General features: G+C 45.0%; 1 protein-coding gene across 1 annotated transcript in view; it reads right to left on the reverse strand.

Annotated features, from left to right (window-relative positions):
• Positions 1-27,677, reverse strand: part of CACNA1A (calcium voltage-gated channel subunit alpha1 A) — a 285,029-nt gene that overhangs the window by 62,384 nt on the left and 194,968 nt on the right. Inside the window, exons 33-38 of the mRNA XM_040415070.1 lie at positions 10,566-10,682; positions 10,341-10,406; positions 6,317-6,414; positions 6,014-6,164; positions 4,531-4,658; positions 3-99 (exon numbers count right to left, since the gene is read on the reverse strand). Coding sequence (XP_040271004.1) covers positions 3-99; positions 4,531-4,658; positions 6,014-6,164; positions 6,317-6,414; positions 10,341-10,406; positions 10,566-10,682 — 657 coding nt within the window. The remainder of the gene's footprint in view (positions 1-2; positions 100-4,530; positions 4,659-6,013; positions 6,165-6,316; positions 6,415-10,340; positions 10,407-10,565; positions 10,683-27,677) is intronic.

Here is a 27,677-nt window from a genome sequence, read left to right on the forward strand (position 1 = left end):
ACCTTATAAGCAACTCGAGCAGGGCATTTCTTCCCCAGACCCAAGGGAGGCGAGATTAGTCTGAGCATCTCATACAAGTCTGTGTATTTCATGCGACCCCTGGGAACAGAGAGAAAGGAGCCACAGAGCCATGGATAGAAGGAGCATGGATTTATTGGAGGGGTAAAAAGGGAAATGGACCATGAAAGGGAATGAAAACGTTGTATGGTGGGGAAAGTTAAGACCGGTCATAATAAGACATGTGGAATGGTGGGAAGATGGGCAGTAAGAATGGAGAGAAGCAGACAAGTTAAAATGGACATATGAGGAGTGAAATGATAAGCACAGAAGGGTGAAAGTGAAATTATTTGGGAGGGAGAGGTATCATCCAAATGTACATGACCAAGAAATGGAATGAATGAGATATGGTGAGCATGTAAGATGGATGATAGCAAGAAGATAGAGAAGAAAATTGAGAAGAGGAGAAGATTGAATACAGAATAGGAAGAAAGAGGAAGAAAAAATGAGAGGAAGATAAATATGAGAGAGTATATCCCAGGACATAGTGAGGAAACGGGGGTAAGGATCTGAAGAAACATGGAGAGAAAAGGTGCGAAAAGAAATTAGATCAACTTATCACTACCTGAGGAGACGACGCAGAGAAGTCACCCACACCAGGAACTGGGAACATCCGTATCAACCCAAAACACCTACATCATATCATTCAGGAGTGGGCAGCCTCTCCCAGGAACTACACATCTTTCATTATTGGTATGGGATTCCAGTGGCAGGTGGAGAATTCTCATTTTACAACCTCTCTCCAGTACAGGTGTGTTAGGAAAAAAATTAGGCCTTGTCCTGCCAGTATGAAGTGGGAAGGAAATTTGGGAAGCAGGGAGGAAGATGTTTTCAGTGGTAAAAGGGGGGGGGGGGGGGGGGGGGAGGGGTGTGTGGAAGCGAGGTTTATGGAATATGAAAGGAAATCCAGAATGGTTAATGGAGCCCCCCTGAGACCCCTCCGCACCCTCCCCCTTCATCAAGCATATCTTTTTTTCTTCTTTAAAGCAGGCTCCCCCAGTCCAAAGAAATAAAAGATTCGTGCCCAGACCCCCTCGGAAAACCCAGCAAGCCCATGCTTCTTCCATAAGACTATACACCTTTTAGCTGCTATGGGAAGAACCACTGACCAACCCCCTCCCTCCAGCAGCCAAAGAGATAGGATGCACAAGGTGTACACAGCTGAGTACAGCTCTGTCTCAAAATATATATATGTTATATATATATTAAAATTAGGTAGGTGAAAGCAACGCGCATTCCGCTGAAACTCTTGCAGGGGATAACGGGCTAAGTTTTGAAGGATGGGAGGAAGGAATATTATCCAGGGGTGAGAGAAGGAAGGATGGGTATATTGGGTAAGGGTTGTGGAAGTTTCGTTCCGTGTTTCGTTTTTTGTTTTATTTTTTATATTTTTTTGTAATGGTTTTCCAAACCTTGCAGGCCACCCTGTGGGGGCATTTCTTCCCCAAACCCAGCGGTGGGGATATAACCCGCAACAAACTGTACATGTCCTTATAATGAATGCGCCCGCTGAAATAAGAACAGAAGGGGAGTTAGTTGAGAGGATGTGCAGCTTTCATGGGTGACCCTCCCTGTAATCGGCAGTGCTGTGTCCTGCATGATACAGAGAATGTGCAAACATAATAATACACACGCATACACGCATACAGACGTATGGAGGGGAGTTATAAATCACTGGTGCAGGCACCTCGCTGGCTGATGGCGGAGACCCAACCTTAGTTTTTATAAAATTCCCCCATAACATGGTGGCTGAAGTCTCAAACTCCAAAGCTGCCAAGGCAAAACCCCCTTTCATACTAATTATATTTCAATCTAGACATGACCTTAGCAATGGGTACAATAAAGGCGATGTAGAGAGGATGAATGTGAATGAGACTAAGGACAGGGCTGTGTGGGTGACATTCAGCATGGTCCTATTAGGACCTCTAGATGATGCAATGTTGGGTTGTCTCTGATGGAGCTACTCCAGGGAATGTCTTCCATGCTCATCACCATAAACTGCACCCAACAGGTGGTAGTAGAACGTAGACCAGTGCGGTCACTTTGCTCTGCAGCAGATATAGTGACGTGTATTGTTATTTGCCACCCACTTTGTATTGTTATTTGCCACCAGAACTTCTGGAAAAGGATGAAAGACACCGGGCCCTGGTGTTGGTCGTGGATTTTATCTGGAATTGTGTAAACCCTTTTTCACAGTGGTATGTCGTCAGTGTCTGTGATGACATTCACGTGTTTAGTCCATGTGTCCGTTTTTTGCCCTCTGTGTGTCATCCGTATTTCACAGACAAATGAATTTCCAGAGCATTTCTTAGCAACGACCATGGACCAAACAGGGATGGCATCTGTGTTACATCCGTGGTTTTCTCAGACCCATAGACAATAATGTGCATGAGGGACAAAAATAGGGTGTGCTTCCGCGGTGTCGCCACTGACCCACAGACTATGGAAAACCACTGATGTGCGGTTAACGTCAAAGGATACGTGAGCGGTCGATGGAGATCATGGACGGCACCACTGACGTGTGAAAGAAGCCTAATGTATAGTCTACAGTTATATCCTGCAATCAGCTTAAATTTGGGGAATCAGAATGGATTGTCCAAAGTCATCAAGTCCTCGACAATAAAGGTGTGTTTATAAGAGGGCCAGCACTTCTTGTCCCCTACGTGATAATGACTGCTATAATGAATAGGCGCCCGTGAATGTGGATGACACCATGCCGTTCAATATTAAAACTCTACACAAGTTTTAGTCCTTGACAACCAGTTTGAGATTTCAGCCACAACATCCACACATACAAACTGGTACATAACGGCTGGAATAATGTGTATAGATCAACACTGGCTACAGACATTATACTCTCTACAACAAGCTATAATTCAGTGGAATAAGAAAAAAACAAACACTCCAACACTCATATGGATTAAATACATAGGAGGAAAGAAATAATGAGAGAAAACACATAGAAAACAATGCAGGCATATGGAGGTTTACTGGTGTGGAAGGCAGTAGACCAGTTCTTCTGTGCCCGGTATACACAGTCCACCATCTTCTCTTCCTCCTTGACGTGGCTGTCCTCTTCTTGCTGGAAGCTTTGCGAACCATTTCAGACATTATATTTTTTGTTACTCTGAGTGCCAGTGATACACTACCTGTGGTCCTGTACATCCGGAGCTTCATAGTTCATGGCTAGGTGGCAGATACTCAGGCAGAGCAGAAGAGATAAGGGAGTTCAGAGGTCCAATGTAACCTAACCAAGCCTTTACTTACAACCTCAAACTCCAAATTCCTAATTGACAGATAGAATAGGGCAGTTGAAGATCTCTTCTTGCTGCGCAGTCTTTGTTTGGCAAGGTTTGCACACAAGGACGTACATACCATAAGGGCAATGCATGTGGCTACTACTGGGCCCAGGAGAGACACAGCCAGCCATGGCTGGTCCCATCCTCTTTGCCATTTGGTGGCAAGAATTCATGCAGGACTTTGTGAACTGTGGAGGTTGTGAATGTGCCCAAGGACCATATCTGGTCAAGTAACACAACATTGATGTGCCCAGATTTACATCTGGTTGTGGTAAAATGCCTATGTACAAATGATAGCAATGAGCTGACATTGGAAGCCATCTTATCATGTACCAACCAGTGGTGGTAGGCAGTAGGTAGCCACCACTGCCAGCTATGCAGAAGTTACAGGTCATAACTGGCATGGACCAGCAAATGTCTCTTGCTGATGCCCAATGCTGATGCCCAATGTTCTTCTGCTCTCTGAATCTTATCAAGGATATCACTAGTCCTGAGGTGTGCTAATGTGTAATGGCCACACATTCATATCAGATCTGAAGACTAGAAGACAAGGAGCTTCCAAGACAAGCATGTGATTGCTGCTGAGCATACACTTCCTTAGTCGTCCCATCTGACCCCATAAAGCAAGCCCAAACTAAGGGAAAATTTCCTAAGGAGCCAAGTCCTTAAGGCCATTATGTTATCAGTGGCTACAATACTGTCAAAGCCATCGTGTTACACTCTTCCATCTTGAAGCAGTTCACAAAACCGCTTCCCCATGTTCACCTCGGTTCTATCATCTCCACATCTACATTACGCTCTAGAACTTATATTCCGCTGTCTTCTCACTCCTCGTGTACAACCCTTCATTGGCTCCATCTGTTTCTCTACAAACCCCTGATTTGCTCTCGTCCTTTTATATCTTCTTGCAGTGCTTTCCATTCCAGCACGCTGGGCTTTTTCTCCTTCTTCCCCCAGTATCACGCCATCTTGATGGTTCCTGCTGGTGAATTTTGGGCAGCTCTTGATTCTTCATCTGATGCTTCACTTGGACTGTGAGTCATCTATGGTTTTCCTTTTTTTTCTTTCAGGCTTTACAAACAGTCTAATTTATTGTACTTATTTTGGTATTCCACTACCCCCCCCCCTCCCCCCTCCAAATCTTATATTAAATTGGATAGATTAAGTGACTCACCAGGCAGCCGGGTCATACTCTGCCCAGATTCTCACATATTCATCTAGATGATGTGGACCCAGAATGGAGGAATCGCGGGTTAGATATTCAAAGTTATCCATAATGACAGCCACAAACAGGTTTAACATCTGCAGAGGAAGAACAGCTATGGCAACATGTGTTGTATGTGTCTACCAAATCAACAATAGTTACCGCTACAAAAAGTGTGCAAATGTAACCGCCAACATGCCAGCTACACTGCCAGAACCCCCCACCCTCAAATTCTCAGCCACACGATCGCTGTGCAGCCCCAGCCCCCATTAGGCCAAAATGGCGGCCTGCAGAATTGCTGCAGATTTCCAGTGCTGATTCCTCACTAAAAATATGCAGCAATTTACAGTAGCAACCCTATCCACATGTAGCAGAGATTTAGTGCCTGCTGTAAATTTTCTAATATGCAGTCAGTTCTGTTGCAGATTTTCACTGGGGACTTTTGCACTTTTTGCAACGCATAACATGAAATCTGCACCAAAATTGTCATGCAGATTCGCAGTGGATTTGCCTTGAAATGTACCCATCCTTAAAGGGATATATTCCCATATTGCAATGATATGCCATAAATCTCAGATACTGTAGGTGTGGATCCCACCTCTAAGACCTGCTCCTATCTCCAGTACAGGGTGAAGGCAGAGCACAATGCACATGGGCAGCCGCCCTCTATTCACTGCTATGGGACTTCCAAAAAAATAGCCAATTCTTTTCAGAAATCCCATAGCAGTGAATGAAGGAGTGCTGTGGGGCTACCAAAAATACCCAAGCCTATTTGCTCAACTATTTTTGTAAGTCTCATAGCAGTAAATGGAGAGGACACCGCACATGTGCAATGTGCTCTCTCCGCTCACTTCGGGGCCCCACCATTGAGATAGGAGCAGGTCCCAGACTGACATTTATACATATCCTAGCGATATCCAGATGGGAAAACCCTTTTAAAGTGCAGGTTCACTTTGATTGAATGGACATTAATATATAGGGAATGGCACAAAGGAACAATTTTCTAGTATAAATCTATGTACAACCTGCAAAGATAACCAAGGCTGTTCATATAGATGGATAGACTGGCCGAGAGTAGGGCGTTTGTATTACTCTCGGCCTGGAAGCTATTACCAGAAAAGAATGGAGTCTGTTCCAATAATCGGGGACTAAATAAAGTCATCTCTGTACATGGATCTGTTTGAAAGCTCCTTATGAGTACCACATTCACTAGCATTTTCTGACTGATTTATAAAGCACCTGGCCCGAAGTGCACAGAAGTCATAAGGTACCCGTACAGATTACCATATGGAAGCATATGGTCAGCAGTATGGTACCACAGTGACTTTTCATAAGGCTTTAATCTACTGCAAATAAATTTCCAAAACTCTGATGTATGCCCCCACCCAAAAATTTCGGAAAAAATATTATCAAAGATGATCTCTTCTAACAACCTCAGTACTACGTCACTCACCAGAAATGAGCAAAGGAAGATGAAAGACACAAAGTAGAAATAGGCAAACTCGCTCCCACAGTCCTTCTCCTTTATTCCTGACTGACTGTCGCAGGGCTTTCCACTCAAGCAGGACAGCATGATTTCATGCCATGCTTCGCCGGTGGCACTCCTGCAGGAAGGTAAGCCGAGGTTACACCATTGCCCGGGGATTGTTCAGTCTCATGACGTGATAAAAGTGCTGCGTCTTTGAGCTACACCATAAAGAAAAGACTGAACCCAGCCTAAGGAACATTTACGGGAGATTTTATGCAGGATTCTTACCGAAAAAGGAGCATGAGAGCTTGGAAAAATGTACGAAAGTTGTTGTGTTCTGTTATAGCTGTGTCCTCATCTTCTTCCAGGGCTATGTTACCAAAGACCTGCAAAGTGATATGGTGTGTCGCAGATAGATGGAAAGGATCAGACATGTTAGAGCACATATATTGTGAGAACACGGATGGGCAAACTGCGGCTCTCCAGCTGTTGTAAAACTTCAACTCCTAGTATGCTCAGTCTGCAACATCTGGAGAGCCGCACTTTGCCCAACAAATACAGTACCTTATAAAAAGTATTCATCTGCCTTGAACTTTTCCACATTTTTTCATGTTACACCCACAAACTTAACAAAGTAGCAAGTATGTGTGAAGTGAAAAGAAAATGATACATGGTTTTCAAAATTTTTAATAAATAAAAATCTGTGTGGTGTGGTGTGCATTTGTATTCCGCCCCCTATAACCCTAAATAAAATCCAGTGCGACCAATTGCCTTCAGAAACCACCTAATTAATGAATAGAGTCTACCTGTGTGTAATGTGTTCTCAGTATAACGACAGCTGTTCTGTGAAGGCCTCAGAGGTTTGTTAGAGAACATTAGTGATCAAACATCATCATGAATACCAAGGAACACACCAGACAGGTCAGTAATAAAGTTGTGGGGAAGTGTAAAATAGGATTAGGTTCTAAACAATATTCCAAGCTCTGAACATCTCACGGAGCACTGTTCAATCCATCCTCTGAAAATGGAAGGAGTATGGCACAACTGCAAACCTACCAAGACATGGCTGTCCACCTAAACTGACAGCCCAGGCAAGGAGAGCACTAATTAGAGAAGCAGAGAAGAGGCCCATGGTCACTCTGGAGGAGCTGCGGAGATCCACAGCTCAGGTGAGAGACTCTGTCCACAGGACAACTATTAGTCCTGTACTCCACAGATCTGGCCTTTATGGATGAGTGGCAAGAAGAAAAACATTTTTTTAGCAATCCATAAGAAGTCTCGTTTGCAGTTTGCCACAAGCCATGTAGGGGACACGGCAAACATGTGTAAGAAGGTGCTCTGGTCAGATGAGACCAAAGTTGAACTTTTTGGCCTAAATGCAAAAAGCTATGTGCGACAGAAAAGTAACACTGCTCATCACCCTGAACACGCCATCATCACCGTGAGACAAGGTGGTGGCAGCATCATACCATTTAATAAAAATTTTAAAAAACCATATATCCTTTTCTTTGTACTTCACACATACTTGTTACTTTGTGTTGGTCTATAACATAAAATCCCAATAAAATAAAATTATGTTTGTGGGTGTAACATGAAAATATGTGGAAAACTTCAAGGGGTTTGAATATTTTTTCAAGGCACTGTATGTTTAATGTTCTGTATTTCCACAAACACATACCTCTAAGCCATATATGCCTTATTTTTAAGTATGAATTTTAGCAAGACTTGCCTCTCCTTAACAGTGTTAGCATGCTGACCCTCATCTACAGTGCCAGAAGACTGACCCTCATCTACAGTGCCAGAAGACTGCCCCTCATATACAGTGCTGGAAGACTGACCCTCATCTACAGTGCTGGAAGACTGACCCTCATCTACAGTGCCAGAAGACTGCCCCTCATATACAGTGCTGGCAGACTAACCCTCATATACCGTGCCGGAAGACTGCCCCTCATATACAGTGCTGGCAGACTGACCCTCATCTACAGTGCTGGCAGACTGACCCTCATATACAGTGCCAGAAGACTGCCCCTCATATACAGTGCCAGAAGACTGCCCCTCATATACAGTGCTGGAAGACTGACCCTCATCTACAGTGCTGGAAGACTGACCCTCATCTACAGTGCTGGAAGACTGACCCTCATATACAGTGCTGGAAGACTGACCCTCATCTACAGTGCCAGAAGACTGCCCCTCATATACAGTGCTGGCAGACTAACCCTCATATACCGTGCCGGAAGACTGCCCCTCATATACAGTGCTGGCAGACTGACCCTCATCTACAGTGCTGGCAGACTGACCCTCATATACAGTGCCAGAAGACTGCCCCTCATATACAGTGCCAGAAGACTGCCCCTCATATACAGTGCTGGAAGACTGACCCTCATCTACAGTGCTGGAAGACTGACCCTCATCTACAGTGCTGGAAGACTGACCCTCATATACAGTGCTGGAAGACTGACCCTCATATACAGTGCTGGAAGACTGACCCTCATCTACAGTGCTGGAAGACTGACCCTCATATACAGTGCTGGAAGACTGACCCTCATATACAGTGCTGGAAGACTGACCCTCATCTACAGTGCTGGAAGACTGACCCTCATCTACAGTGCCAGAAGACTGCCCCTCATATACAGTGCTGGCAGACTAACCCTCATATACCGTGCCGGAAGACTGCCCCTCATATACAGTGCTGGCAGACTGACCCTCATCTACAGTGCTGGCAGACTGACCCTCATATACAGTGCCAGAAGACTGCCCCTCATATACAGTGCCAGAAGACTGCCCCTCATATACAGTGCTGGAAGACTGCCCCTCATATACAGTGCCGGAAGACTGCCCCTCATATACAGTGCCAGAAGACTGACCCTCATCTACAGTGCCAGAAGACTGACCCTCATCTACAGTGCTGGAAGACTGCCCCTCATATACAGTGCTGGAAGACTGACCCTCATATACAGTGCTGGCAGACTGACCCTCATATACAGTGTCGGAAGACTGCCCCTCATATACAGTGCTGGCAGACTGACCCTCATATACAGTGCCAGAAGACTGACCCTCATCTACAGTGCCAGAAGACTGCCCCTCATATACAGTGCTGGCAGACTGACCCTCATATACAGTGCTGGCAGACTGTCCCTCATATACAGTGCCAGAAGACTGACCCTCATATACAGTGCTGGCAGACTGACCCTCATATACAGTGTCGGAAGACTGCCCCTCATATACAGTGCTGGAAGACTGACCCTCATATACAGTGCTGGCAGACTGACCCTCATATACAGTGCACCTCATATAAAGAGCCAGCAAATTGTCCCCAATAAACACTACTGCTATCACAGTGCCCCCCTTACAGACATTACAGAATAGGGACATAGAATACAATGATACAATTCTTCCCATCTACACCTGCCACTAGGTGGAGCAACTAGAGCAATGCAAATATGCAGCAAGCTGCCCCTCCTGTGGTTGCCAGCAGCCTTCCACTGGATAGCTGCCTGCTCTGCTAAGAGTGTGGGAGAGTCTACATCGGTATTGTTGTGGAAATTTTATTATGCAGACATTTTACTTTAGGATGTGGGTGTGTTTTTATAGATTGTCATCTGTCTCCCTGTGTCTGATTTGGCCAAGGAGCGCTCTAGAAGAGGGTACTTTGGCTGAATCGGGACCAGTGGTAAAACAGTCAGTATGAAAACCTTCTCATGGGCTTGGAGACATATCTGCTTTTAAGACATGCATATCTGCCTTGTCGGTATACTAGTACCGTATACTGACAATAGCCGTAGCAATGTCTCGCAGATAATCTCAAACCTATAAGAACCAGTAGAATGATCTTTATTAGATACTGATCACCTTTGAGCAGTATTGAATGAGGTCCATGCTGACAGTGATGGGGGGTGGGCGGCCACCTGGCTGATCAGACAATGGACATGACTCATCCTTCCTTATACAGGGATGGGGTGTGTGCATTGTCTGCCCAGCCACATTGATTGCCCCGCCCTTTCCCTATGACATCACTTCCTGCATGTTATAACTTCCTGTATCCTTGTCTTGGGCCAGCCCCTTTTACACCTTTTGTTAGTAAATAAAGGTGAGCAGACTGAGGAGAAGGGGGAGTTGCTCAGAATTTTCAATCAAGATGGTAACACCTGGGTTTGAGAGAAGTGATTCACCTTTTTCCTTACACAAACTTTGATGCAAGCTGATTACAACTATTAATATTTTCTACATCGGTATATATCTGTACTTTTGCAGAACATACATGAGACACGGTAACAAGGCTGCACACACACATCACGCTGATTCTAGCACAGACCTGCATGCCGATGATGGCATAGATAAAGAACAGCATGGCGATCAGGAGGCAGACGTAGGGCAGTGCCTGTAGAGGAGAAGAAAGGGTTGACATAAGAAATAGCCAAGTATCATTACTAGAGAAATCTCCTCGACCTTCCTTAGTGCTCCCCTAGTGCAGACTCCATGGTCGCCCATTAACCCCTTACCACGAGAGCATATTACAGATAGATATTTATACACGTACCTTAAAGGACTGGACGAAAGTCCACAGGAGGATTCGGATAGTGTAGCCTTGGCGCAGAAGTTTAATAAGACGGGCAGCTCGGAACAAGCGCAGAAAACTGAGGTTGATAAAGTTGTCCTAAAAAGTGAGAAGGGGGAGGGAAAGCGGGGACCGAGTGAATACAGGCATGTGCGCTGCAAGTCCCTCCCCAGCACCGAAAGAAATAAATAAAATTATTATTGGGGGGAAACGCTTTGAAACGGAGAGCGGCCAATGATGAGAACGGAGAAGATTTCTAAAAACTACCACCAATAAAACAGGCTGGCTACTCAGGGCCGCCAATCAAATCACCGTCGTGACAAAAGCAGCAACTTGATTGGATGTTAAGAGTAACTCCCCCCTTTTTTATTTGTACTAGTTTTTAGAAGTCTGCCCCATAATCTGTTGATTTTCTCTTAAAACCCCACGTCCTCCAGCAACAGAGAAAAGATAAGTTCTAGGTGGAGAGCGGTCAGTCAGGAGAGCGGAAACGCGCGTCTCTGGTACCCGCAAATAAACGCACCAAAGACATCCCGAGTTTTCAATAATTTTATTTATTTGTTTCTTATTTCAGCTTTGCATTGGAAACCAGCGAACGTCAACTCTTGGGGCCCACTAACAGTCAGGAGAAAGGGCGCAGAGTGGGGGGGGCGCTGAGGGCCTCAGGTGTGAAAACTAATGCAAGCAGGAGCGGAGGACTAGGTGTTGCCCATCGCAACCAGCCAGACTCCACCCGTGATTTTTTTTATTTATTTTTATTTTTTAAAGCTTAGGTTTGAAATAAAGAAGTAGATTCGATTGGCTACTATGGGCACACCCATCCGCCATATTGTCTACACCAGTTTTCATACACAAGGACCAGCCGGAGCCCTTTCGACTCTTCATCCCAACCAGCAGTTTACTCAGGAGTAATGTGTTTTCCATTTGAGAAACAAGAATCAAACCAAATGCACTGTATTTGGAGACAAGCAGCCGATTTACGGTCGGAGTGTTCGGCACATGCAGAGCGTGGGCTCCTCCACTCCTCACACCAAAGTCTCTACCAAAGTGGTCATTAAAGTGGGGAGAGGGGTGCGCATATTGGTTATGAGTCTCCTACACTCAGACATGGAACGGATCCCCAGTGCACAGGGCCACATGTATAAAAAGTAGTGCCCGCAAAACCCGGAGGCTTTGACTATGGTAACCAATCAGAATGAAGCTACCGTTTTCCTGCGCAGCTTACAGTCTAAAAAGTCGTCTGACGGGTTCCTATAGACAACGCGTCCTATATTTGCTTGCACCAGCTTTTTCTTGTTTTTTTACACATGGGGCCCACGTAGCCTACAGTGATTACCAGCTGGAAACCAAAAAGCACATTCTCCCTGACGAGAGATGTCAGACGCTGTGAGAAACACTGAAGAGTTTCCAAGCGATTCTCTCTCATGTTATCATTTTTTCCGTCATGGCAAGGGATCCGTTGTACGTAAGTCCCAAAATAAAACAGGTGCTTCTGGGGTCCAAGCAGACACAGTTGGCCCTTTACTCGACTATTATACATGGCGGAGATAACCATGATGTTTGTGTTTGCAGCCATGGCTGAGAGCTGGAGTATCTCCAGAGTATTACAGAATGGTCCGAAAAGTATTCCCTTAATACCCACACAGTTTTTGGCCCTGATCAGAATAATGGGGGTAAATATACTAACCCTGTCCAAAGATGTGCCAAATCTATCCTGTCCAAAGATGCTCAGCCTGCATGATAAATCTGGTGCATGGCTCGACTTTATGCTATTGCTTGGCTCACATGGCACAAAGATTTGGCGCATATTATTGCATCTTAAAGCCACGTCACACTCCACTGCCTCTTGACAAGCTAAAACTTGATGCCACATTATCTGCCAGAAATGCAGCAAAATCACATTAGGAAATTTGCCCCAATGTTTCCGATTTCATGCATGTACTGGTCAAACCTTTTTATATATACAGTCCTGATCAAATGTTTAAGACCACTTGAAAAATGGCAAAAAATCTTATTTTACATTGTTGGATCTTAACAAGGTTCCAAGTAGAGCTTCAACATGCAACAAGAAGAAATGAGAGTGAGACCAAACATTTTTTGAGCATTCAATTAATTGAAAATAACGATTAAACTGAAACAGGCTGTTTTTCAGCTGATCCAAATTTTAGGACCACATGCCTTTAAAAGGCCAAATCTGTGCAAAGATGTGGATTCATTGTCATTTTCTGTCAGATAGTCACACGTTGTGATGGCAAAGGCAAAAAAACTCTCCCTTTTTGAACGTGGTCGGGTTGTTGAACTGCATAGGCAGGGTCTCCCACAGCGCGTCATCGCTGCTGAGGTGGGACGCAGTAAGACAGTCATTTGGAATTTCTTAAATGATCCTGAGGGTTATGGAACAAAAAAGTCAAGTGGAAGACCCAAAAAAAATTCACCAGCACTGAGCCGGAGGATCCAATTGGCTGTCCGTCAAGACACTGGATGATCCTCGACCCAAATTAAGGCCCTTACTGGTGCTGACTGCAGCCCCATAACCATCAGACGGCATCTGAGACTGAAGGGCTTCAAAAACAAAAAACTTCTTCAAAGACCTCGTCTCCTTGAACGCCACAGAACTGCTCGTTTGGACTTTGCAAGAGAGCACAAAACATAGGACATTCAAGGTGGAAGAAAGTTTTATTCTCTGATGAGAAAAAATTTAACCTTGATGGTTCTGATGGTTTCCAACGTTACTGGCATGACAAGCAGATCCCACCTGAGATGTTTTCTACGCGCCACAGTGGAGGGGGCGCCATAATGGTCTGGGGTGCTTTTTCCTTCAGTGGAACAATGGAGCTTCAGGAAGTGCAGGGTCGTCAAACGGCCGCTGGCTATGTCCAGATGTTGCAGAGAGCATTCTTCATGACTGAGGGCCCTCGTCTGTGTGGTAACGAGTACGACTGGGTTTTTCAACAGGACAACGCTACAGTACACAATGCCCGCAGGACAAGGGACTTCTTCCAGGAGAATAACATCACTCTTTTGGCCCATCCTGCGTGTTCCCCTGATCTAAATCCAATTTTGGGGATGGATGGCAAGGGAAGTTTACAAAAATGGACAACAGTTCCAGACAGTAGATGGCCTTCGTGCGGCCGTCTTCACCACTTGGAGAAATGTTCCCACTCACCTCATGGAAATGCTTGCATCAAGCATGGGAAACAAATTTTGGAAGTGATAAACAATAACGGCTTTTGTCTCACTCTCATTTCTTCTTGTTGCATGTTGAAGCTCTACTTGGAACCTTGTTAAGATCCAGCCATGCTAAATATGATTTTTGGCCATTTTTCAAGTGGTCTTAAACTTTTGATCAGGACTGTATATATAACTTAGTTAGTTCTAAAAAAAAAAATATTTTCATTGTTATTTCAAATTTTAATGATGTGTCCCCCAAAAAGTTCAGAAAATACTTTTGGGGGATTTGATTGTTGTATAGAATATATATATATAATTGAATGTATTTATTATTATCATTTTCTCCCTGCATTGTGAGAAGCATGGTCACTGCCCTGATCCCATGATCCGTGGGACAAATGGAGAGAACAGCAGTGCCGCTAAATCAGTTGCATGCTCTCATACTATTTTTGCCTTCTCTTTTGGGTACTTAGCTGTCTCTACACCTGACCCACGGTCACAAGATCTTCCATGCAGCAATTAAGGCCTCTTACTGCCGTTAAAAGGCATATTGTCGGTCATTAAAGGGGTCGTCCCTTCTGAAGATTTATAGCATATCGCTAGGTGTAGGTCTCACTACCATTTCTAGAATGGTGTAACAGAAATGAAGGGAAAGCAACTGCACAAGTGCGGCTACCCTCCGCTGAAAATAGTCAAGCACTTGCTTAGCTATTTTCAGAAGTCCCATAGCAATGAATGGAGAGGAGGACCCTGCACATGCGCGTTGTGCTCTCCTTCAGTTTGGGGAATCCATCTCCGTTCTGGAGATAGATTTGGGCCTCACCTCCTGGACCAACTCTTATCTGACATTTGTGGCATATTCTAGTGATATGCCATCAATGCCGAGATGGGAAAACTAGTGACATCGCTCTACCGCAGAAGTTACCTGTAGATAGCACTAGAAATACAGTTTTCTTTCTTCTGGAGGAGAGCTCATTTGCATACCTTTATAGGGAGCATCACCATTAAAACTCCCTGAACCAGCACTTTACAACACCTGAGAGTGAAAAGTTAGAACAGCCTATGCTGCACTGAGGGGAATTTGACCTTGTAATTCCCAGGTATAACTACGCGTTATCTAATTTCAATAATAATATTATGTTAGGGAATAATATATAAGTAATCATCTAATGCTTCAAACATGAACATTATAAAATAAGCTAAAAGGACCGTTATATAAGTGTAAGTGACTGCCCCCAAGTTTGACCTTCTACAATAATATATTTCATCATTTCTGGTCCCATTTCCATTAGACCAGACACTTGAAGAGATTATAATATACATATGGATGGTATGCTTGGGGCTGATATTACAAGTATGACCACCGTCTACTAACTGATCCCCTTGAGAGAACATTTTGGCCTTGTAAAATTAATTTTGGCCACATCCTCAGGTACCCCAGAAGCTTCCTAGTATTTAGCTGGGACAATGCATCATGCACAGCAATAGGCAAAGCCAAAACCCTTAGCAGGACCAAGGGGTCATGCAGTCTTGTCATACTATTAGAACAGGGGTGACAGAGCATTGAAAAAGGAAGAGAGAAGAGTCTGGAGTGTACTGGTGGAGAGACAGGGTGAGTAGAGCAGGTAGTCTTCATGTTCTGTACATCACTGGCAGGTTTTTATTTTTGGGAATATGATCTAAATACTCTAAGTTATAAAGAGATATTAGATGGGCAGATGTAGATGTTCGAAGCAGTGATGTCACTATACTAATGGACGGCAAGTATAGTCAGCTGTAGATAACAAAGCTCTGATGTCACTGTATGAGTGGATATCCGGTAAAGTCAGCTGTAGATAAGTAGGCCGTGATGTCACTGTATGAAAGGCCAGCAGGTATAGTCATATGTAAATGTGGAAGCAGTGATGTCACTGTATGTATGGACAGCAGGTATAGTCAGCGTTATATATTAACAGTGATGTCACTGTATGAATGGATAGCAGTTTAAATCTGCTATAGATGTGGAAGCAGTGATTTCACTGTATAAATAAACTGATGGTATATTCATCTGTAGATATGGAGGCAGTGATGTCACTATGTATGGACTGCTGGTATAGTCAGCTGCAGATATGGAGGCAGTGATGTCACTATGTATGGACTGCTGGTATAGTCAGCTGCAGATATGGAGGCAGTGATGTCACTATGTATGGACTGCTGGTATAGTCAGCTGTAGATATGGAGGCTGTGATGTCACTATGTATGGACTGTTGGTATAGACAGCTGTAGATATGGAGGCAGTGATGTCACTATGTATGGACTGCTGGTATAGACAGCTGCAGATATGGAGGCAGTGATGTCACTATGTATGGACTGTTGGTATAGACAGCTGCAGATATGGAGGCAGTGATGTCACTATGTATGGACTGCTGGTATAGCAGCTGCAGATATGGAGGCAGTGATGTCACTATGTATGGACTGCTGGTATAGCAGCTGCAGATATGGAGGCAGTGATGTCACCATATGAATGTACTGCTGGTATAGTCGGCTGTAGATATGGAGGCAGTGATGTCACTGTATGAATCTACTGCCGGTATAGTCAGTTGTAGATATGGAAGCAGTGATGTCACTGTATGAATCTACTGCCGGTATAGTCAGTTGTAGATATGGAGGCAGTGATGTCACTGTATGAATGGACTGCCGATATAGTCAGATGTTGATATGGAGGCAGTGATGCCACTGTATGAATGTACTGCTGATATAGTCAGATGTAGATATGGAGGCAGTGATGTCACTGTATGAATGTACTGCTGATATAGTCAGATGTAGATATGGAGGCAGTGATGCCACTGTATGAATGTACTGCTGATATAGTCAGATGTAGATATAGAGGCAGTGATGTCACTGTATGAATGTACTGCCGATATAGTCAGATGTAGATATGGAGGCAGTGATGTCACTGTATGAATGTACTGCCGATATAGTCAGATGTAGATATGGAGGCAGTGATGTCACTGTATGAATGTACTGCCGATATAGTCAGATGTAGATATGGAGGCAGTGATGTCACTGTATGAATGTACTGCCGATATAGTCAGATGTAGATATGGAGGCAGTGATGTCACTGTATGAATGTAATGCCGATATAGTCAGATGTAGATATGGAGGCAGTGATGTCACTGTATGAATGTACTGCCGATATAGTCAGATGTAGATATGGAGGCAGTGATGTCACTGTATGAATGTACTGCTGATATAGTCAGATGTAGATATGGAGGCAGTGATGTCACTGTATGAATGTACTGCTAAAATAGTTAGATATAGATATGGAGGCAGTGATGTCACTGTATGAATGTACTGCTGATATAGTCAGATATAGATATGGAGGCAGTGATGTCACTGTATGAATGTACTGCTGATATAGTCAGATATAGATATGGAGGCAGTGATGTCACTGTATGTATGAACTGCCGATATAGTCAGATGTAGATATGGAGGCAGTGATGTCACTGTATGAATGTACTGCTGATATAGTCAGATGTAGATATGGAGGCAGTGATGTCACTGTATGAATGTACTGCTAATATAGTTAGATATAGATATGGAGGCAGTGATGTCACTGTATCAATGTACTGCTGATATAGTCAGATATAGATATGGAGGCAGTGATGTCACTGTATGAATGTACTGCTGATATAGTCAGATATAGATATGGAGGCAGTGATGTCACTGTATGAATGTACTGCTGATATAGTCAGATATAGATATGGAGGCAGTGATGTCACTGTATGTATGGACTGCCGATATAGTCAGATATAGATATGGAGGCAGTGATGTCACTGTATGTATGGAGTGCCGATATAGTCAGATGTAGATATGGAGGCAGGTTTAATCATAACTTGAGACTAAGTTCCTGGAAGGAGAAAAGGTTTCACGCAGAAGATCAGGAGAACATAACAAGAGTCAGACAGACATGTCAAGAGTGAGGGATGGGGCGAGTTTGAGTGCACAACCTCTGACATGCAGCAGGTAATGTATGCATTAGGTTATAAATTACAAACCAACCGGGTTCTGCGATGCAGTTGTAGATGGAGGAGATTGCAGCAGGAATTTGTGCGTGGGGTTGGGGTTAGGGTTATATTAGGTATGGGGGGAGGTGGGGTGTAGTTGGCATGAAGACACAGACCAGTTTCATGGATGGACACATGAGATTCATAGTGCATTTTGGATGAGTTTTTTTTTTGCCGGGGGCCAATATATCAGAGGGATAGAGAGACATGAAAAAGACAAGACAGAAATACACTGATCATTATAGTAGAGAGGGAGCCCCACAGGGCACTGCTCCAGCCACTCAGAGCACAGTACCACTGGCACGGGACAGTGCACCACTCAAAGCACAGTACCAATAAGACGGGACACTGTACCCTTCACTTTAAACACTGTACAAGTGGCAGAAGGCACAGCATCGGCCACTCAGAGCACTGTACTACTGACACAGATACCGCACCACTCACTCAGAGCACTGTACTACTGACACAGATACCGCACCACTCACTCAGAGCACTGTACTACTGACACAGATACCGCACCACTCACTCAGAGCACTGTACTACTGACACAGATACTGCACCACTCACTCAGAGCACTGTACTACTGACACAGATACTGCCCCACTCACTCAGAGCACTGTACTACTGACACAGATACTGCACCACTCACTCAGAGCACTGTACTACTGACACAGATACTGCACCACTCACTCAGAGCACTGTACTACTGACACAGATACTGCACCACTCACTCAGAGCACTGTACTACTGACACAGATACCGCACCACTCACTCAGAGCACTGTAATGCTGACACAGATACTGCACCACTCACTCAGAGCACTGTACTACTGACACAGATACCGCACCACTCACTCAGAGCACTGTACTGCTGACACAGATACCGCACCACTCACTCAGAGCACTGTACTACTGACACAGATACTGCATCACTCACTCAGAGCACTGTACTACTGACACGGATACTGCACCACTCACTCAGAGCACTGTACTACTGACACAGATACCGCACCACTCACTCAGAGCACTGTACTACTGACACAGATACTGCACCACTCACTCAGAGCACTGTACTACTGACACAGATACTGCACCACTCACTCAGAGCACTGTACTACTGACACAGATACTGCACCACTCACTCAGAGCACTGTACTACTGACACAGATACTGCACCACTCACTCAGAGCACTGTACTACTGACACAGATACTGCACCACTCACTCAGAGCACTGTACTACTGACACAGATACAGCACCACTCACTCAGAGCACTGTACTACTGACACAGATACTGTACCACTCAGAGCACTGTACTACTGACACAGATACCGCACCACTCACTCAGAGCACTGTACTACTGACACAGATACCGCACCACTCACTCAGAGCACTGTACTACTGACACAGATACCGCACCACTCACTCAGAGCACTGTACTACTGACACAGATACCGCACCACTCACTCAGAGCACTGGACTACTGACACAGATACTGCACCACTCACTCAGAGCACTGTACTACTGACACAGATACTGCACCACTCACTCAGAGCACTGTACTACTGACACAGATACTGCACCACTCACTCAGAGCACTGTACTACTGACACAGATACTGCACCACTCACTCAGAGCACTGTACTACTGACACAGATACTGCACTACTCACTCAGAGCACTGTACTACTGACACAGATACTGCCCCACTCACTCAGAGCATTGTACTACTGACACAGATACTGCACCACTCACTCAGAGCACTGTACTACTGACACAGATACTACACCACTCACTCAGAGCACTGTACTACTGACACAGATACCGCACTACTCACTCAGAGCACTGTACTACTGACACAGATACTGCACCACTCACTCAGAGCACTGTACTACTGACACAGATACTGCACTACTCACTCAGAGCACTGGACTACTGACACAGATACTGTACCACTCACTCAGAGCACTGTACTACTGACACAGATACTGCCCCACTCACTCAGAGCATTGTACTACTGACACAGATACTACACCACTCACTCAGAGCACTGTACTACTGACACAGATACTGTACCACTCACTCAGAGCATTGTACTACTGACACAGATACTGCACCACTCACTCAGAGCACTGTACTACTGACACAGATACTGCACTACTCACTCAGAGCACTGGACTACTGACACAGATACTGTACCACTCACTCAGAGCACTGTACTACTGACACAGATACTGTACTACTCACTCAGAGCACTGTACTACTGACACAGATACTGCACCACTCACTCAGAGCACTGTACTACTGACACAGATACCGCACCACTCACTCAGAGCACTGTACTACTGACACAGATACTGCACCACTCACTCAGAGCACTGTACTACTGACACAGATACTGCACCACTCACTCAGAGCACTGTACTACTGACACAGATACTACACCACTCACTCAGAGCACTGTACTACTGACACAGATACTGCACCACTCACTCAGAGCACTGTACTACTGACACAGATACTGCACCACTCACTCAGAGCACTGTACTACTGACACAGATACTGCACCACTCACTCAGAGCACTGTACTACTGACACAGATACTGTACCACTCACTCAGAGCACTGTACTACTGACACAGATATTGTACCACTCACTCAGAGCACTGTACTACTGACACAGATACTGCACTACTCACTCAGAGCACTGTACTACTGACACAGATACTGCACCACTCACTCAGAGCACTGTACTACTGACACAGATACTACACCACTCACTCAGAGCTTTGTACTACTGACACAGATACTGCACCACTCACTCAGAGCACTGTACTACTGACACAGATACCGCACCACTCACTCAGAGCACTGTACTACTGACACAGATACTGCACCACTCACTCAGAGCACTGTACTACTGACACAGATACTGCACCACTCACTCAGAGCACTGTACTACTGACATAGATACTGCACCACTCACTCAGAGCACTGTACTACTGACACAGATACTGCACCACTCACTCAGAGCACTATACTACTGACACAGATACTGCCCCACTCACTCAGAGCACTGTACTACTGACACAGATACCGCACTACTCACTCAGAGCACTGTACTACTGACACAGATACCGCACCACTTATTCACAGCACTGTACTACTGACACAGATACTGCACCACTCACTCAGAGCACTGTACTACTGACACAGATACTGCACCACTCACTCAGAGCACTGTACTACTGACACAGATACTGCACCACTCACTCAGAGCACTGTACTACTGACACAGATACAGCACCACTCACTCAGAGCACTGTACTACTGACACAGATACAGCACTACTCACTCAGAGCACTGTACTACTGACACAGATACTGCACCAATCACTCAGAGCACTGTACTACTGACACAGATACCGCACCACTCACTCAGAGCACTGTACTACTGACACAGATACTGCACCACTCACTCAGAGCACTGTACTACTGACACAGATACCGCACTACTCACTCAGAGCACTGTACTACTGACACAGATACTGCACCACTCACTCAGAGCACTGTACTACTGACACAGATACTGCACCACTCACTCAGAGCACTGTACTACTGACACAGATACTGTACCACTCACTCAGAGCACTGTACTACTGACACAGATACTGCACCACTCGCTCAGAGCACTGTACTACTGACACAGATACTGCACCACTCGCTCAGAGCACTGTACTACTGACACAGATACTGCACCACTCACTCAGAGCACTGTACTACTGACACAGATACTGCACTACTCACTCAGAGCACTGTACTACTGACACAGATACCGCACCACTCACTCAGAGCACTGTACTACTGACACAGCAACTGCACTACTCACTCAGAGCACTGTACTACTGACACAGATACTGCACCACTCACTCAGAGCACTGTACTACTGACACAGATACTGCACCACTCACTCAGAGCACTGTACTACTGACACAGATACTGCACTACTCACTCAGAGCACTGTACTACTGACACAGATACTGCACCACTCACTCAGAGCACTGTACTACTGACACAGATACTGCCCCACTCACTCAGAGCACTGTACTACTGACACAGATACTGCACCACTCACTCAGAGCACTGTACTACTGACACAGATACCGCACTACTCACTCAGAGCACTGTACTACTGACACAGATACTGCACCACTCACTCAGAGCACTGTACTACTGACACAGATACTGCACCACTCACTCAGAGCACTGTACTACTGACACAGATACTGTACTACTCACTCAGAGCACTGTACTACTGACACAGATACTGCACTACTCACTCAGAGCACTGTACTACTGACACAGCAACTGCACTACTCACTCAGAGCACTGTACTACTGACACAGATACTGCACCACTCACTCAGAGCACTGTACTACTGACACAGATACTGCCCCACTCACTCAGAGCACTGTACTACTGACACAGATACTGCACCACTCACTCAGAGCACTGTACTACTGACACAGATACCGCACTACTCACTCAGAGCACTGTACTACTGACACAGATACTGCACCACTCACTCAGAGCACTGTACTACTGACACAGATACTGCACCACTCACTCAGAGCACTGTACTACTGACACAGAGACTGCACCACTCACTCAGAGCACTGTACTACTGACACAGATACTGCACTACTCACTCAGAGCACTGTACTACTGACACAGATACTGCACCACTCACCCAGAGCACTGTACTACTGACACAGATACTGTACCACTCACTCAGAGCACTGTACTACTGACACAGATACCGCACTACTCACTCAGAGCACTGTACTACTGACACAGATACTGCACCACTCACTCAGAGCACTGTACTACTGACACAGATACTGCACTACTCACTCAGAGCATTGTACTACTGACACAGATACTGCACCACTCACTCAGAGCACTGTACTACTGACACAGATACTGCACTACTCACTCAGAGCACTGTACTACTGACACAGATACTGCACTACTCACTCAGAGCACTGTACTACTGACACAGATACTGCACCACTCACTCAGAGCACTGTACTACTGACACAGATACCGCACCACTCACTCAGAGCACTGTACTACTGACACAGATACTGCCCCACTCACTCAGAGCACTGTACTACTGACACAGATACTGCACCACTCACTCAGAGCACTGTACTACTGACACAGATACTGCACTACTCAGAGCACTGTACTACTGACACAGATACTGCACCACTCACTCAGAGCACTGTACTACTGACACAGATACTGCACCACTCAGAGCACTGTACTACTGACACAGATACTACACTACTCACTCAGAGCACTGGACTACTGACACGGATACTGCACCACTCACTCAGAGCACTGTACTACTGACACAGATACTGCACCACTCACTCAGAGCACTGTACTACTGACACAGATACTGCACCACTCACTCAGAGCACTGTACTACTGACAAAGATACTGCACCACTCACTCAGAGCACTGGACTACTGACACAGATACCGCACCACTCACTCAGAGCACTGTACTACTGACACAGATACTGCACCACTCACTCAGAGCACTGTACTACTGACACAGATACTGCACCACTCACTCAAAGCACTGTACTACTGACACAGATACTGCACCACTCACTCAGAGCACTGTACTACTGACACAGATACTGCACCACTCACTCAGAGCACTGTACTACTGACACAGATACTGCACCACTCACTCAGAGCACTGTACTACTGACACAGATACTGCACCACTCACTCAGAGCACTGTACTACTGACACAGATACTGCACCACTCACTCAGAGCACTGTACTACTGACACAGATACTGCACCACTCACTCAGAGCACTGTACTACTGACACAGATACTGCACCACTCACTCAGAGCACTGTACTACTGACACAGATACTGCACCACTCACTCAGAGCACTGTACTACTGACACAGATACTGCACCACTCACTCAGAGCACTGGACTACTGACACAGATACTGTACCACTCACTCAGAGCACTGTACTACTGACACAGATACTGCACCACTCACTCAGAGCACTGTACTACTGACACAGATACCGCACTACTCACTCAGAGCACTGTACTACTGACACAGATACTGCACCACTCACTCAGAGCACTGTACTACTGACACAGCAACTGCACTACTCACTCAGAGCACTGTACTACTGACACAGATACTGCACCACTCACTCAGAGCACTGTACTACTGACACAGCAACTGCACTACTCACTCAGAGCACTGTACTACTGACACAGATACTGCACCACTCACTCAGAGCACTGTACTACTGACACAGATACTGCACCACTCACTCAGAGCACTGTACTACTGACAAAGATACTGCACCACTCACTCAGAGCACTGTACTACTGACACAGATACTGCACCACTCACTCAGAGCACTGTACTACTGACACAGATACTGCACCACTCACTCAGAGCACTGTACTACTGACACAGATACTGCACCACTCACTCAGAGCACTGTACTACTGACACAGATACCGCACCACTGACTCAGAGCACTGTACTACTGACACAGATACTGCACCACTCACTCAGAGCACTGTACTACTGACACAGATACTGCACTACTCACTCAGAGCACTGTACTACTGACACAGATACTGCACCACTCACTCAGAGCACTGTACTACTGACACAGATACTGCACCACTCACTCAGAGCACTGTACTACTGACACAGATACTGCACCACTCACTCAGAGCACTGTACTACTGACACAGATACTGCACCACTCACTCAGAGCACTGTACTACTGACACAGATACTGCACCACTCACTCAGAGCACTGTACTACTGACACAGATACTACACCACTCACTCAGAGCACTGTACTACTGACACAGATAGTGTACTACTTACTCACAGCACTGTACTACTGAGACAGATACTGCATTACTCACTCAGAGCACTGTACTACTGACACAGATACTGCACCACTCACTCAGAGCACTGTACTACTGACACAGATACTGCACTACTCACTCAGAGCACTGTACTACCGACACAGATACTGCACCACTGACTCAGAGCACTGTACTACTGACACAGATACTGCACCACTCACTCAGAGCACTGTACTGCTGACACAGATACTGCACCACTCACTCAGAGCACTGTACTACTGACACAGATACTGCACTACTCACTCAGAGCACTGTACTGCTGACACAGATACTGCACCACTCACTCAGAGCACTGTACTACTGACACAGATACTGCACCACTCACTCAGAGCACTGTACTACTGACACAGAGACTGCACCACTCACTCAGAGCACTGTACTACTGACACAGATACTACACCACTCACTCAGAGCACTGTACTACTGACACAGATACTACACCACTCACTCAGAGCACTGTACTACCGACACAGATACTGCACCACTGACTCAGAGCATTGTACTGACAGTACACAAGTATTAAATACTATGCAGAGCAATGTGTGACACTGATTCTATAAGGCCTATGGGGTTTTAGGTATGCCAATCACACTATCATAGTAGAGCAGAGAATAACAACTTGAATGTCTTTTTTATATTACAGTGTTGGCTATACAGTAAAGCTGTGAGCTGATTGACTTTTATGGGCAAAATATTATATTTTTTATGAATAGTCTCACTGTATTATGGTTGATATAATCATTCTAGTTTGATTTATGACAAGGAAAAAGTTCTGTATGGACCATGGTCATAACTGGTCCATAATTTGGAGGACATCTCTCTATAGTGCATTTAACACCTTTCCAATAGAAAGAAACTAATGATTACGTATACACTGCGTGCAGAATTATTAGGCAAATGAGTATTTTGACCACATCATCCTCTTTATGCATGTTGTCTTACTGCAAGCTGTATAGGCTCGAAAGCCTACTACCAATTAAGTATATTAGGTGATGTGCATCTCTGTAATGAGAAGGGGTGTGGTCTAACGACATCAACACCCTATATTAGGTGTGCATAATTATTAGGCAACTTCCTTTCCTTTGGCAAAATGGGTCAAAAGAAGGACTTGACAGGCTCAGAAAAGTCAAAAATAGTGAGATATCTTGCAGAGGCATGCAGCACTCTTAAAATTGCAAAGCTTCTGAAGCGTGATCATCGAACAATCAAGCGTTTCACTCAAAATAGTCAACAGGGTCGCAGGAAGCGTGTGGAAAAACCAAGGCGCAAAATAACTGCCCATGAACTGAGAAAAGTCAAGCGTGCAGCTGCCAAGATGCCACTTGCCACCAGTTTGGCCATATTTCAGAGCTGCAACATCACTGGAGTGCCCAAAAGCACAAGGTGTGCAATACTCAGAGACATGGCCAAGGTAAGAAAGGCTGAAAGACGACCACCACTGAACAAGACACACAAGCTGAAACGTCAAGACTGGGCCAAGAAATATCTCAAGACTGATTTTTCTACGGTTTTATGGACTGATGAAATGAGAGTGAGTCTTGATGGGCCAGATGGATGGGCCCGTGGCTGGATTGGTAAAGGGCAGAGAGCTCCAGTCCGACTCAGACGCCAGCAAGGTGGAGGTGGAGTACTGGTTTGGGCTGGTATCATCAAAGATGAGCTTGTGGGGCCTTTTCTGGTTGAGGATGGAGTCAAGCTCAACTCCCAGTCCTACTGCCAGTTTCTGGAAGACACCTTCTTCAAGCAGTGGTACAGGAAGAAGTCTGCATCCTTCAAGAAAAACATGATTTTCATGCAGGACAATGCTCCATCACACGCGTCCAAGTACTCCACAGCGTGGCTGGCAAGAAAGGGTATAAAAGAAGAAAATCTAATGACATGGCCTCCTTGTTCACCTGATCTGAACCCCATTGAGAACCTGTGGTCCATCATCAAATGTGAGATTTACAAGGAGGGAAAACAGTACACCTCTCTGAACAGTGTCTGGGAGGCTGTGGTTGCTGCTGCACGCAATGTTGATGGTGAACAGATCAAAACACTGACAGAATCCATGGATGGCAGGCTTTTGAGTGTCCTTGCAAAGAAAGGTGGCTATATTGGTCACTGATTTGTTTTTGTTTTGTTTTTGAATGTCAGAAATGTATATTTGTGAATGTTGAGATGTTATTTTGGTTTCACTGGTAAAAATAAATAATTGAAATGGTTATATATTTGTTTTTTGTTAAGTTGCCTAATAATTATGCACAGTAATAGTCACCTGCACACACAGATATCCCCCTAAAATAGCTAAAACTAAAAACAAACTAAAAACTACTTCCAAAAATATTCAGCTTTGATATTAATGAGTTTTTTTGGTTCATTGAGAACATGGTTGTTGTTCAATAATAAAATTAATCCTCAAAAATACAACTTGCCTAATAATTCTGCACTCCCTGTACACTACTCACAAAAAGTTAGGGATATTTGGCTTGTGGGTGAAATTTCAGGATGAACCTAAAATTCACCCTAACCTTAACAGGTAAACTTAATGTGACCTTCTCTAAACTTTTGAATGCAGATGTCCAACTGTTCAATGTTTCAGTACTTTTTGCACAACTTGCTGTTCTCTAACAAGGAGCTTAACTGCAAAATTCACAACAAGTGTTTGATCCATGAATCGCCCAATAAATTTCCTGGTTCAAATTTAAACAGTCCTCCTCATCATGCTGTTCACATTTCGACATCATGAGACCAAGACGACACCTAACAATAGATCAACAGTACCTCGCCATTGCGAGGCTTCAAGCAGGATGTTCTGAGTAGTGATGTCGCGAACATAAAATTTTCAGTTCGCGAACAGCGAACGCGAACTTCCGCAAATGTTCGCGAACTGGCGAACCGGG

Source organism: Bufo bufo, chromosome 1 (assembly GCF_905171765.1).
Source record: "Bufo bufo chromosome 1, aBufBuf1.1, whole genome shotgun sequence".
NCBI lineage: Eukaryota > Metazoa > Chordata > Amphibia > Anura > Bufonidae > Bufo > Bufo bufo.